A 12,641-nucleotide genomic window follows, 5' to 3' on the forward strand; every position below is an offset into this window, starting at 1 on the left:
TAGTTGCATCATCGCAATCAATCGTCACAGCTTTTTACTTCCCTACCCTCCTCCTATCCTTGTCGTGCAGCCACTCAGTCTCAATCTAGCACCCCATAATTTAGAGCATTTACAAGAGAACCCTCCCAAAGGTGATGCAGCACTGAGCCTGGCCATGTAACAAAAATATGACCCAATAAATAGATACCTGCCTTTTTTACAACAGGTATTTTAGAGTCTGGGTGAGTGCAAACAATTAATAATAAAAAAGAGGAAGAAGAAGATTTGCAGATATCCTTGAGTGTGTTTATGTGTGCATCTGTCTTTTCTAAGTGTGGAAGGCAGGATATCTAGCAGGTTGGATCAAACAGTCTGGTTCCTCACCAAGCATGCTGGCCAAGTAAATTTGTTTAATTAGTAAACCTGGCAAATTGCGCGGGCTCCTAGAGTGCTGTGTATGTGTATAAGTGTGTTCGTGTGCGAGTCCAAATCATCAACAGACTCCAGCTCTGTTTTGTAGCACTGTTCCCAAAAATAGTTTACAGCCAGCAATTTGAGGAGTGAAAATCTTCTCAGCAATGATGAAACCGTGTCGTGCTTCCCTGATGATTTTCGAATCACTGTCATTCTGCCCAAACAATGCTGCAGCTGGAATGGAGTCAAGCCACATTGGAGTTTCACAGTGATGAAATCACCAGCAATCTCACGAAAACGAAACAGAGTCCAGCTATATTTCTTTGAACCCCATTTTTTGTGTGGGTAAGAGGTGAGAATCCTGCAGCCGTTTCACTGCTCCAGCTCCAGGTCAGATTCCTTTTGTCCTCCCCCCAGAGTCTTGGATAAATGATCACACTGTCAGAAATAGGGATGGGTATTGATAAGATTTTCACGATTCCGATTCCATTTTCGATTCTGTTTAACGATTCGATTCTTTATTGATTCTCTTATCGATTCTTTTTAAAAAAGGAGAACACTAAGGTCGATTAGCTTAGAACTTTGTTTTATAGAAATTTAGGAGTAACATGGCCTTACAAACCCAACAGTGAGATCTTAAGAGATCCAGCCTACAGCTCTTCAATGGGGTGTCACAGGGTCCCCAGGAAAAAAATTGTAAATATAAAATAATAAAATAAATATTCTTCTGTAGCAATAACAAAGTATAACATAAATTATTCTGTAGCAATTACACAAGAATATCCAGTAATGTCCCTGCCTACAATTAAACACATTCACTTAGCGAAAATCGGGGGCATCTGCTGTGGCAAATGGGTGCAAGCCTTTTACCACAAACTTAGTCACTGCTCGGTGACATTCGTCTATCCTGGCCTGAAAGGAGACGCTACCGGTAGACTGCAGCGACAACTGCCAGCATCTGAGCCAGCCAGACTTTGTCTGTCTCTCTCATCATGGTCACCTAAATGCACAGTAATGGCAGGTTTTGTAATAAGGCAGATCGCGCTAACATAATATGCACTGTTAGTTGATTATTTACCTGCCGCATTAACAGGAGAGGACGTGCAAACGTTACCGCTGCTGCTGGGTTGAGATTCACGAATCCGGAGCGGAATTAAAAACACAACATTCATTTAAGGTTATCGCGTGTTTTGTGAGCAAATGCTTTTGCATATTCATAGTGTTTCCTCCCTTAAATGAAATATCTACTTTGCAGGTATTGCAAGTTGCCTTGTTGTCATCCGTTCTCGTAAAGTATAACCAAACTTTTGAGCATTTGAGCCGTGTTTCCTGCCAGGTAAATGACGCGCCACAACGTGGTGACGTCATTCGGGGCGACTGGAATCGATAAGGGAATCGTTTGCAAAAATGGCAAAAAATTCCAAGGAATTGAAACAGTGGGAACCGGTTCTCAACGAGAACCGGGTTTCGATACCCATCCCTAGTCAGAAACAAGGCAATCTCACGATCCTCCGTATTAGGTTGTGCCTTTTAAAGACTCTGTGGCACCATAAAATTAGCTCATTGTTGAAAGCTCGGCAATTATGACCAAAAATTGAATAAATTTGCTGTCAGACAATCTTATTCGCGGATTTTTTTTCTTTTAAGAATGAGAACAAAGCTGCAATTATTAATTGATTTAAAAACTGGAAATAAACAATGTTTGGAGTAATGGGATAAACATGTTAGCAAATGCGTGGCCACTTCCATGAGGCACGGAGAAATAAATGGGCTACAGAATCAAAACAATGAGCTGAAAAATACTAAAAAATACTAACATTCTGTAGAGTTGGATGATAATTCTCTATGATGACATCACAGTACTTTCATTTTCTGTCATTCCAATAACATCTATTACTACAGTATCTGGATAACAGGTTTTGATTACTGTAATACAAGAAATGAAAAGCTATTACCTAACTCCGCACATAAACCAGATCATGAGCCAGTGAGTAACAAAAAAAACATGCTGGTGTGATTTGCATGAAATAATGAAGCCTGGTCATTCATAGATAAAATACTGGCATTGTGTTTGGCACTACAGAAAGAAAAGACCCTCCACAGAGCCAGTGATGGCGGACCCTCATTTCATCCTTGCACATTTGCTGATTTTTTTTATTCACACAATGTCTCAATTTTAACAGCAAAGGTTCAAATCCACTTTGCTATTCAGAGCATTTCCTTGGGTTAAAACAATGAAGTAGTGAGTTTGAAAGGACAGGAGAGGAGCAGCAAGCATCCATTAGAGTGTGGAGGAGAGGTTTATTCACCGAGTTGCCATCATTATACCTGGCTTCTCCACTGCCCAGATTAGGCAGGCAATTACAGTTTGTCTACCTGTTGGGTTTGGCAGCACAAATACTGGCTATCAGCTGCCATTGTCTCTTCTCACACCACGATGAAAAAAAAAAACAGACAGGCATACATGCACTCAGAAACTCGCACGTCCTTCTCTCTTGCTTACTCTGTACATTACTCTTCCTCTTGCTCTGTTTTTTCCAAGTGAACACCCTGCCTCAGTGTTTGAGTCTGACCACTGCGATGCTCAGTGTGGAAGGGAGCCTGCTACTGGTTTTCACTGTGCTCTCATTGTGCCAGAGCCATCCAAATGCCAGTGATGCCTGCAAGGCATGCCCGCTGTGTGCGTACGTCTTTGCAGTGCGCGTGCGTCCGCGTGGTTAATGTCTCTGCACGTGCACATGTGCATGTATCGCTCACTGCTTCTCTCCTCGCCCACGGGTGACACCATGCTGTGATCCTGCCTCAGTTCCTCAATGAGATGCGATGCTTCTTCTCTTTGCTATGGAGCAAAAACACTGTGCGTATGTATCTGTAGGTTTATGGGTTAAATCAAGATAGGACCTTCTAGTCTGGCCTCAGCACTGCGCTGGAATGATCCTTCAAATGTAGCTTTTAATTATGATCCATCAGCACCGCAGCAGACGCAGAACAACATGAGCTAACTGCAAAAAGGTAGAAATAACTGGCACTTTGAATTTTCTTACAGCGACAGGATCCAGAGTGATGTTTTAGAGAATAAACATTCCCACTGCCCCCTTTTTTCGGGTAAGTGCTATGACATCACTCCTCGTCACCATGGCAACATAGTGCTCTCTACTAAACCAGGTCCTGCAGTGTGTGTGTGCGTGTGTGTGTGTATGCATGCATGCATGAGACTGTGTGCTCAGACAGCTTGAGGCCAATGAGTTGGTCACAATGTGACAGGACTCTGTTCCTCAGAGTCCTGATCCTCTGTGGACAGAGTGAAGAGTCCCATAGGTGCACTGTGGACATGTTTTTGAATCTGTGTGTTTCTGTGTGTCTGTTTTGGGGGAGGCTGTATCTACACCCTGAGTCGCAATAAATATACACAGATGTGTTAAATTTGGAAGAGTGCACCCACAGACTGCTGTGACACACCAGTGACAAGACTGACATAACAATGTGTGCGCGTTTGTGTGTGTGTGTTTTGAGCTCTGTGTCATTCCCCTGAGATTTCATAACCTACAATCAATCTCAAAAACTCTTCACATGGATCAGACTGTAGCACAGCAGATTTTATACCAGTGCCTTCTTTTTTTTTTGTTTAACCAACAAAACAGAATAAAAGAAATGTCCAGTCTAAAAACAAATGCATGCAACCACTTTTCTACTGCTAAGCGGGGAACAACTCCCATGGATGGCCCACAGTTTATGTAAATTGTTCAAGGGGCCTTCACAGTAGTTAATGAGGGAGGGAGAGTGTTTCTTATTCATGTTTCTCAGATTTTCCCAGCTGCACGGGGAGGTGATTTCCCAGATGGTCACCTCCATAAAGCATGACTGCAGGTGTTGCGGTGGAGGCTATAGGCAGGTACACTGAGCACAAATGCAGCAAGTTATCTCATCTTATTCAAATATGTTGTACTCTGAAAAAATCTGAGCTATGGATACACCCCTGCTATCCAACGTCTCCAAACATCCACATAAGTGTGTTTATTAACAAACTGAAGTTTTTATTTGCGCTGACACTCTGGGCAACGGTAATCTACCACAGGAACATCACAGGTGCTGTGCTGACATATTGCGCCCAGCGCCATTGTATAAGTGGCATCTATTGTTGTCATATGGTGGATTTCTCAGGACAGTGTCCCAGCTGTGGGACAGCTGGTAAGCCCCTTCATCGCAGTTCATCGCTCACTGTTAGTCTATTGGGTCGTTCATCCAGTTTTGGGAATTGGTTCCTGTGTGCAGTTTATAATTTCATTTTCAAACCTTGGATTAATGAATTTTAGATTTTAGATGTGACTGCTCTACAAGACCAAAGACAAACTTGTTATTCAGGCCATTTGCTCAGTTGGAAAGATTTCTGTCATCTGTCACGTGACATTGCCTCAGCATACTGAAGGTGATGGAGCTGGGATCTGCATTAAAATGATATATGCAATTTCGAACTTTAATGAAAAAATACAACCAAATAACTAACTGCTCTCTAAGGATTTAGGGATGTAAATAAATGGTCAACTCAGCAGAAAATGAATGTACTGTTCCATTTCGTTCCACCTCTTGTTAACATGTGATGCGAATGACAAATAAAGCTCCTTGAATCCTTGAAAGCTCTGCTGTAGTAGGTGGTCACATGAACCCTCCCTTTGAAACTACTACCCCCCACAGTGTTTATAACATAATTATAAAGTGACTTTTCACACTGAATTGTTCAAATAATTTTTAAAAATAATTTAAATATATGTTAATAACCTGTTTTGTTGCTCTCCTCTGACCTGTGTTTCACAGTGTGCACCTCTTTTGCTGTGCTTTGCTCCAAACAGACACATGTGGAGTCAAGCAAAGCAGAGACCTGTGAAATGAAGGCACTATCAGTTAAGTTTATGACAACCCGTCACTATCTGTATGCTGTACTTTATGCTGGGTTAAAACTTTCCATTTGTTAATTCAAATAAAATCGCAACATTAAAATCTGATGGCCAGAGCACAGTAACATCTGTTCTTTTAAGCAAAGCCAAGCTGATTTGGTAGAAGAAAAAAAAGAAAGCGACTGGGTGGCTTACTGTGGCTTATCAGGGCTGGGGATTGTTATTTATTTATTTTTACTCTTGTGTAAACAACCTTTCTGGTTATAAGTGATACGAAGATTGAATTATGTGTGCCACAAAGCTTTTCAAACCAAAGTGCAAGTGCTAGCTCGTATGGCTCAATAGATTACCAGTAGTAGCTAAGCATTTCTTGGAAGGCAATCACACGCATAATTCATTTCATGCATTAAGCTTATGGAGTTAGAAAGTCCTGTTATTGACAAGAACATTCACTGTGTAGTATTTCTCAACTGCCAATGAGCTGTTACAGGATGAAGTGAGAGGTCAAACCAATGTTAGCAGCTCTCTCAGGTTCTTTGTTAAATAGGGAGCTTAATGCTCCAGCAACTACACTTAAACCTGCTACCAAAAACCTAGCACAAGACTAAACATTTTGCCACTTTTCTACACAGATTATTGGCCAGTAACCTTGAGTGTTTTCAACCACTAAAAACCATTTACAGTAGTTAAAGAGACAGCAAATAACAGCTGATAACTCTACTCATATGTAGAAAAAGTAGTAATATTGCCATTGTTACCGAGGTGATACACTACATGAAAAAATGTATTGGACAATACCTGTTAATTTTTGAATTCATGGGTTTTCAGTTCCATTGCCACAGATGTGTAAAATCAAGCCATGCAGTCTGACAAATATTTGTGAAAGAAAGTGTTGTTCTAAAGAAAACAGATTTCGAGCACGATACTGTAACAGGAAGCCACCACTATTCCAAACCAGTTTCTAAAACGTCTTCCCTTCCTTAGATCTTCCACAATAAACTGTAGGTGGTATTATTGCAAAATTAAATCATTTAGGAACTACAGCAACTCAGCCATGAAGTGGCAAACCATGAAAAGTTACAGATGGGAGCGTCTCTGAGTGCTGAGGTGAAAAATTCTCCGAACTTTGCTGACTCTAAACCTCCTTTAGCATTAACATCTGCACAAAAACTGTGCATCAGGATCTTCATGCATGGATATCCATGGCTGAGCAGCTCTTGTAAGTGTAAACATGTAGGTGGCCTTTACTTTTGTCCACACATGCCGTGTAACAATACAGTGCTTTTGGAGAACTTTCAACAATACAAAAACACTACACAATGCACTTGTAGATTTTTTCTTCATATTTTTACACCGTAAAAAGCCTGTTCTGCAGTGAAAGAGCATCGACATGCAACCAACACCATCAAGTGAGACACATGCCATGAAAATTTCATGTCCTGACGAGATGGAGGCGGGAAAAATAAAGGAAGCATCTCGTTTCCATTCACAGTAACCAAAAGAGCAGTTTGAACTTTTTCACCCTGTAGTTGAGTCAGGATGCAGACCAGGTTTCTCTTTATAAGGGTCAGTAAATTTGCTGCTAAAACAAGCACATCAGAGTGGTCAACAGCCAGCAGTCATGTTGTCCCTATTAGAATCACATGTGGCACAGTCCCTTAGATGATGGCAGATCATGACAAATCAGAGTCAAAAAGACGACATTGTGCATGAAAGGAGTACACACAGAGAGCGGCGGGCCTCCCCTGCGCGTCTGATGACTCAAATTTTGTTGTAGAAAAAGGCTTGAACACTGTGTTTATTAAACCAACTCATTTCTTAATCAACTGAGCACTTGAAATTGATTTGCTTAATTAATTAACTGCAGTAATTCTTAAGATTGACAGAGACACTGGGTGGTGCCAGGATTTCAGGTGTGAGCAGGTTGCTAATTGAGGGACTCATCAAAGGCAGATTTATCACCCGCGCAAGAGGGGTGACTTTCAGTCATGATACTTAGTTTGTGATCAATCGTGACGGTGATTTGTTGAATAAAAAAAAGTATCAAATGGGAGTCAAGGAAGCACAACTGTTTAAAAGATCCAAATGTAATTTAGGCTAGACTATTTTGATAATTACAATTCTGCTTTTTAGTGATTAGCTAAGTGGCTATCTGTGATCAAAATTAGCTTTAAATGTCAGAAATAAATCTGTAATAACTCGGCACGCTATTAAAATTTTATCTCTTAAATGTCCCACAGGTATTTCCGGTCTGAGTCCAAATAACATTTCAGAATGACAGTAATCACGTCATCTAACATAATCCAGCAAGACATAAACACACATTTTACACACAAGTTAATGAAAGGATTCATTCGCTTGTTCCTGTTAGAAGTTTATGGCATGTTTTACACTAATGCTCGTAACTCTTTTCAGCTGTTCCCTTGTCCCGTGGTTCTTAATCTTGACAGTATCCAAAGGGGAAGTCTGTGTCCTCATTTTCAGACACTCATAAATAAGCATTAGCACCGCAATCTCCGGCAGCTCCGGCGAGGAAAGAAGCTGCTTATTTAACGAGTGTGTGAAGACGGTAAACTGCTTATTACTGCCGTTTTGCAAAAAGGGAGAAAATCGAGAAATTCGTGCTCGTCGAAGGTTGAAAGAATGGAAAAATAATAGTTTTCACTTTAATCAATGCATCCTGTGGAGTGGTCTCTGGCTAAGCGCTGGTTTCGAATCTGGAACTAGAGGCAGTGTTGGAACAGCCAGCAAGTGTGACATTGTTCAGAGAAGAGATACTTTAAAGCTCAAATGCTTTCCAATCACTTCCCCTGTACGAAACCTTGGCAAACCTGTGGTAATCTCCTCTAAACACTTTTATTAAGACTTCTAATTGCAGCTCAGGCTTTCTCCCTCCAGGAAAACAGGCAGAGGCACAGAAAAAGGGCTTATTCACCCCACAACGAAAGAAACACGGCATCCTTTAGCAAACAGCCCAGTCACATCCAGGTAAAGCAGCAGGAATTTTAACCGGTAGAAACAAAATTCAGTATGTTATTTCCTGTGACAGGAACAGCTACTACAACGCAACTCTTTCATACTATTTCATACCCACATATTCGACCGGAGCAATGAAAGCTTAAGAAGCAATCAAATCTAAGCCTTAAGGAAAGCTTTCATTTCATATGATCACAAAAGAGCCAGTCATTTCCGTGGTTATTTTCTCAGTCAGACGGCGGTGTTCTACTTATTTATTTATTTAGTTTTTTTGCACATTAAAGGATCTGTGTTAATGCACTGGCATCGCCCAGGCACTCCGAAAGAAGAGAATGTGCTACTTAAAAGATAATGAGGAAACAATCTTGGCAGATGCGATTGATCCCACTGTTTTATAGCACAGGGATTATCAAAGGATTATCTAACAATAATTATGCACACAAGGTCGACACATTGCTTTCATGTTCACGCTGAGAGTGGCAGCCAGGTGTGTGTGATAGAAAAATAGTACAGTGAAAATGGGTAAGGCTGCGTGAGGGTGTAAATGTGGCTATCACCGTGTAGGCATATGTGTGTAAAAAGGGGACGTAAAGCTTGCTTGCAACCCGATCATCAAAACATCGCACAACCCAACAGTCACTTATCAGCACAGAACACATGCCAGGAAACTCAAAGCAAGAAAAAAGAGATATCTACAATGCCAGCAGCAACACCAACTCATGGGATTCCCCTCCACCCACCCTCTACATCCCCACCCCTCGAACGGAATCTGGAAGTTTGGGATGAGCCGAGGACAACCAGGAAACTCCCTCTTGGTGTCTGCGGGGTGTGGATATAAGGGGTGATTTCTCCCAGTGGAGTTAATTGATGATCAACACACCTTTGCAGCTCATTCACTAACCTCACATATACAACACAGATAGCACAGATAAAGACGAGCATTCCTGTGATATCACACGCATGAATGTATAATTGCTTTTGCTCTCTAACCACTGCGTTCGGCTATTACTGCAAAACCTCCAGGGGATAAGAAAGCACAAAAGGTATTGTTAGCTTTACTAAATGTGCTTCGTAGCAATCTTTTAATAAATCGGTCTCTGTTCTGTTGTCCGTGAAACAGTAGCTTTTTTTTCTTTTTGGATTTTGATTGATGTTAAAATCTAAAACAGTGGATAGAAAATAGAGTCAGTAAAGTTTCTTTTTTGACTATTGTGCTCAAGACTGAATACTGTTATCAAAGCTTACACAAAGTTTTTACTTTCTTTTTAAACAACTGACAAACAATAGAATGTCACAGAATCAGAAGGACACAATAAATGACTGGTTTTCTTTGAGTCAGACTCAATACGACCCATACTAAACTGTATCAGCTCGGTAGACAAGGTGGACTGGTATGTTGTTATTAATAGGCTATTAATGCCAGCCACTTGAACCTGTTCAAGTGCACATTACCACGGATGCATAATCACCCAGTCACATGGCAGCAACTCAATGCATTCAGGCATGTAGACGTGGTCAAGACGACCTGCTGAAGTTTGAACTGAGCATCAGAATGGGGAATAAAGGTGACTGAAGCGACTTTGAACATAGTATGGGTGTTGGTGATAAACGGGCTGTTTGAGTATTAAAGAAATTGCTGATCTACTAGGATTTTCTCACAAAACCATCTCTGGGGTTTAAAGAGAATGATCCAAAAAAAAGGAACGGGAAACTGAGGCTACAATTCGCACGCGCTAACAAAATTGGACAATAGAAGATTGGAAAAATGTTCCCTTGTTTGATGAGTCTCGATTTCCGCTTTGACATTCTGATAGTAACAACAAAGCATGAAAGCATGAAGCCAGCATCAACAATTCCAGCTGCTGGTGGTGTTATGGTATGGGGGATATTTTTCTGGCACGCTCTGGGCTACTTAGTACTCTCTGGGCATCATTTGAAAGCCACAGCCTAGCTGAATATGGCTGTTGACAATATTTATCCCAATATTTTACCCATATTCTGATGGATCTTCTGATGGCTGATTCCAGGAGGATAAAGCATCACGTCACAAACCTCAAATGTGATGTTGCTCCATTAATATGAACCCAGATTTCTGGGGAATGCTTCCACCAACTTTTTGAATCGATGCTGTGAGGAACTACGACAGTTCTGAAGGCAAAAAGGGGGCTAATCCAGCACTAGCAAGGTGAAACTGATGAAGTGGCTGGTGAGTGCATGTTAATTGGAACAGTCCTGAAAGCAGCCAGACAGATGGAAGGGTAACGGACACTTAGTGTCTGATTAGCTGGAGCAATGGAGGCAGTTTTGATTCACAAAGTTCAATTGAACACTTATTGCGATAGAAAGCTGTTGCTACTGTAATAATGTGTGCAGGAACAGAAGTCAAAGAGACATATTTATGACTATTACACAGTCTGGGAGCAATTACTAAAGTTTAGCCTGTAGATGTAGAAACAGCCTGTAGATATAAGACATTCAAATATTCTTAAACACAACACACACACACACACACACAGAATCTGCAGATAAAGAGTTTCTTTGAAAATATTCATCTTTGAGAGCATCCATCCATTTTTCTTAAGCCTATCAAGTTCAGGGTCACGTGGGCACTGAAGACTCTCAAAGCTGCCAGGGTATTCCATAGTGACTCGACATTGATAGTTTGCTACATAACCGCTCACACCCTTATGGATTTTTCCCTTTAGCTTTAGCTGAAGTAAAGCCATTGCACCAGTCTATTTTAGGGTTAACAAAGAGATAATTCACATCTATGACCAATTAAGAGTTGAAAATCGACCTCTCATGCATGTCTTTGATTTGTGGGAAGAAGCTGAAATACCCAGAGATAACACGGGGAGAACATGCAAGCGCCACACAACTTGAAACTTGTGAACTTGATACAACAAATCCCCAAACCTCACTGCAAATACGCATTTATTGTCAACCATTCTCTGAGACAGGAAAAATATGGTGATTGCACCATGTTGTCAACACCATAAGCAATGCTCTATTCATCTCCACTGTGATAGGACATCACATTGTGGCGGATATGTAATAACCTCACCAGACAGCATTAAAAGTATATGGGAACACATGAATTCGGGCAAAAGCACCCTTCAAAAGAAATCCTTTTTTTTTCTTGTAACTTGGCAACTATATCACACAAGTCCAACATATCCAGAATATTTAATTTCACTTCACTTACCCTAAAATCAGCAAGTAAGCTCTGTGTTCGCACGAAGATGGTAATCAACTCATTGAGACAACCTAAGATTTCCCAATCTAGCTACGCTGGGAGTGGTCACATGAAAGGTCAAGTTTACTGGCAGCAATCACACTGTGCCATATTTTAAGAAGATGATGAAACAAAAATATTAGAAAAATATTGCAGCCAAAGAAAAACTCTATATAGCAGTATTGTATTGAAGTTTATTTACTCATAACAAAACAAAACTTTCCTGAGAACTGACCTGATAGCAAGCAGTGAATTTATATGAGTTCATCTCTTATCTCAAACAAACTAGCTCTGGGGAAGGTTAAGTGTCCAGGATAAGCTGGTGTTATATGCTGGTAAGAGGTAAACCACCTATGTAACAAAAAAACCCCATTGGTAAAGCTGACGTTTCCTCTCTAAGCGCCGTAATACTGCCTGCTGATCCACTTTCATTGGACTGCCACCATTTCTATCCAACTTGAGCACCAACAACACTTGCTCTGATTCCAAACATTTTACATGCTAAATTAACATATTATTGCAGATATTAATAATCGCTAGATAAGTATCCATCAGCTGTCCATGCTCGTTAGATACTGAATACTCATTTTCATGCCAGTTTTGACCCACGAAATGTAACATGCTTGTAAGCATATATGGTTTAACAATGCAATGGAGGATTATGTAACGCTGTGACATTACAGCGCTTTATTTTTGGACCATCAGGAAATAAATATATTAAAATGATCTACAAAACTGATGGGACTGATGAGACAGTTAAAAAAATTGAAGCCAACTGAGTGTGACTAACGTAGCTGTGAGAAATCAACGTGTTTGTGTCAAATCTGTTGGGGGGAGGTGTGTAGGTGTGTCGATGCCACAAAGGGGTGTGAGGCTCACCAGTTGTGGATGAGATGTTGACATCGATGCTGATCTCCGGGATGCCTCCCCCCTTCAGAGCAGCCACGCAGGTGTACGTGCCGAAATCAGTGAATTTCAGGTCTATGATGTCCAGGTTGGTGGTTCCAGGTGAGATGTCAGGATCTGTCTGGGTGATGACCATACGCTCTGAGCTCCGCAGGGCACGGCCATTCTTCAGCCAGCTAAATGTCAGCTCCTCTGGAGGTGTTGCCTCCACCTGTGACATTAAAAGGCTTTATTTTTAT

At 41.0% G+C, this 12,641-nt stretch overlaps 1 protein-coding gene across 4 annotated transcripts in view; it reads right to left on the reverse strand.

Moving 5' to 3' along the window:
- LOC146371479 (MAM domain-containing glycosylphosphatidylinositol anchor protein 2) overlaps positions 1-12,641 on the reverse strand; it is a 194,748-nt gene that overhangs the window by 62,675 nt on the left and 119,432 nt on the right. For all 4 annotated transcript variants that reach the window (XM_084953559.1, XM_084953558.1, XM_084953561.1 and 1 more), the window contains exon 8: positions 12,376-12,613. In XM_084953559.1, the coding sequence (XP_084809685.1) occupies positions 12,376-12,613 (238 nt within the window). The remainder of the gene's footprint in view (positions 1-12,375; positions 12,614-12,641) is intronic.

The sequence above is a fragment of the Perissodus microlepis genome, chromosome 15 (assembly GCF_051167445.1).
Source record: "Perissodus microlepis isolate ML-2025 ecotype Zambia chromosome 15, ASM5116744v1, whole genome shotgun sequence".
Taxonomy (NCBI): domain Eukaryota; kingdom Metazoa; phylum Chordata; class Actinopteri; order Cichliformes; family Cichlidae; genus Perissodus; species Perissodus microlepis.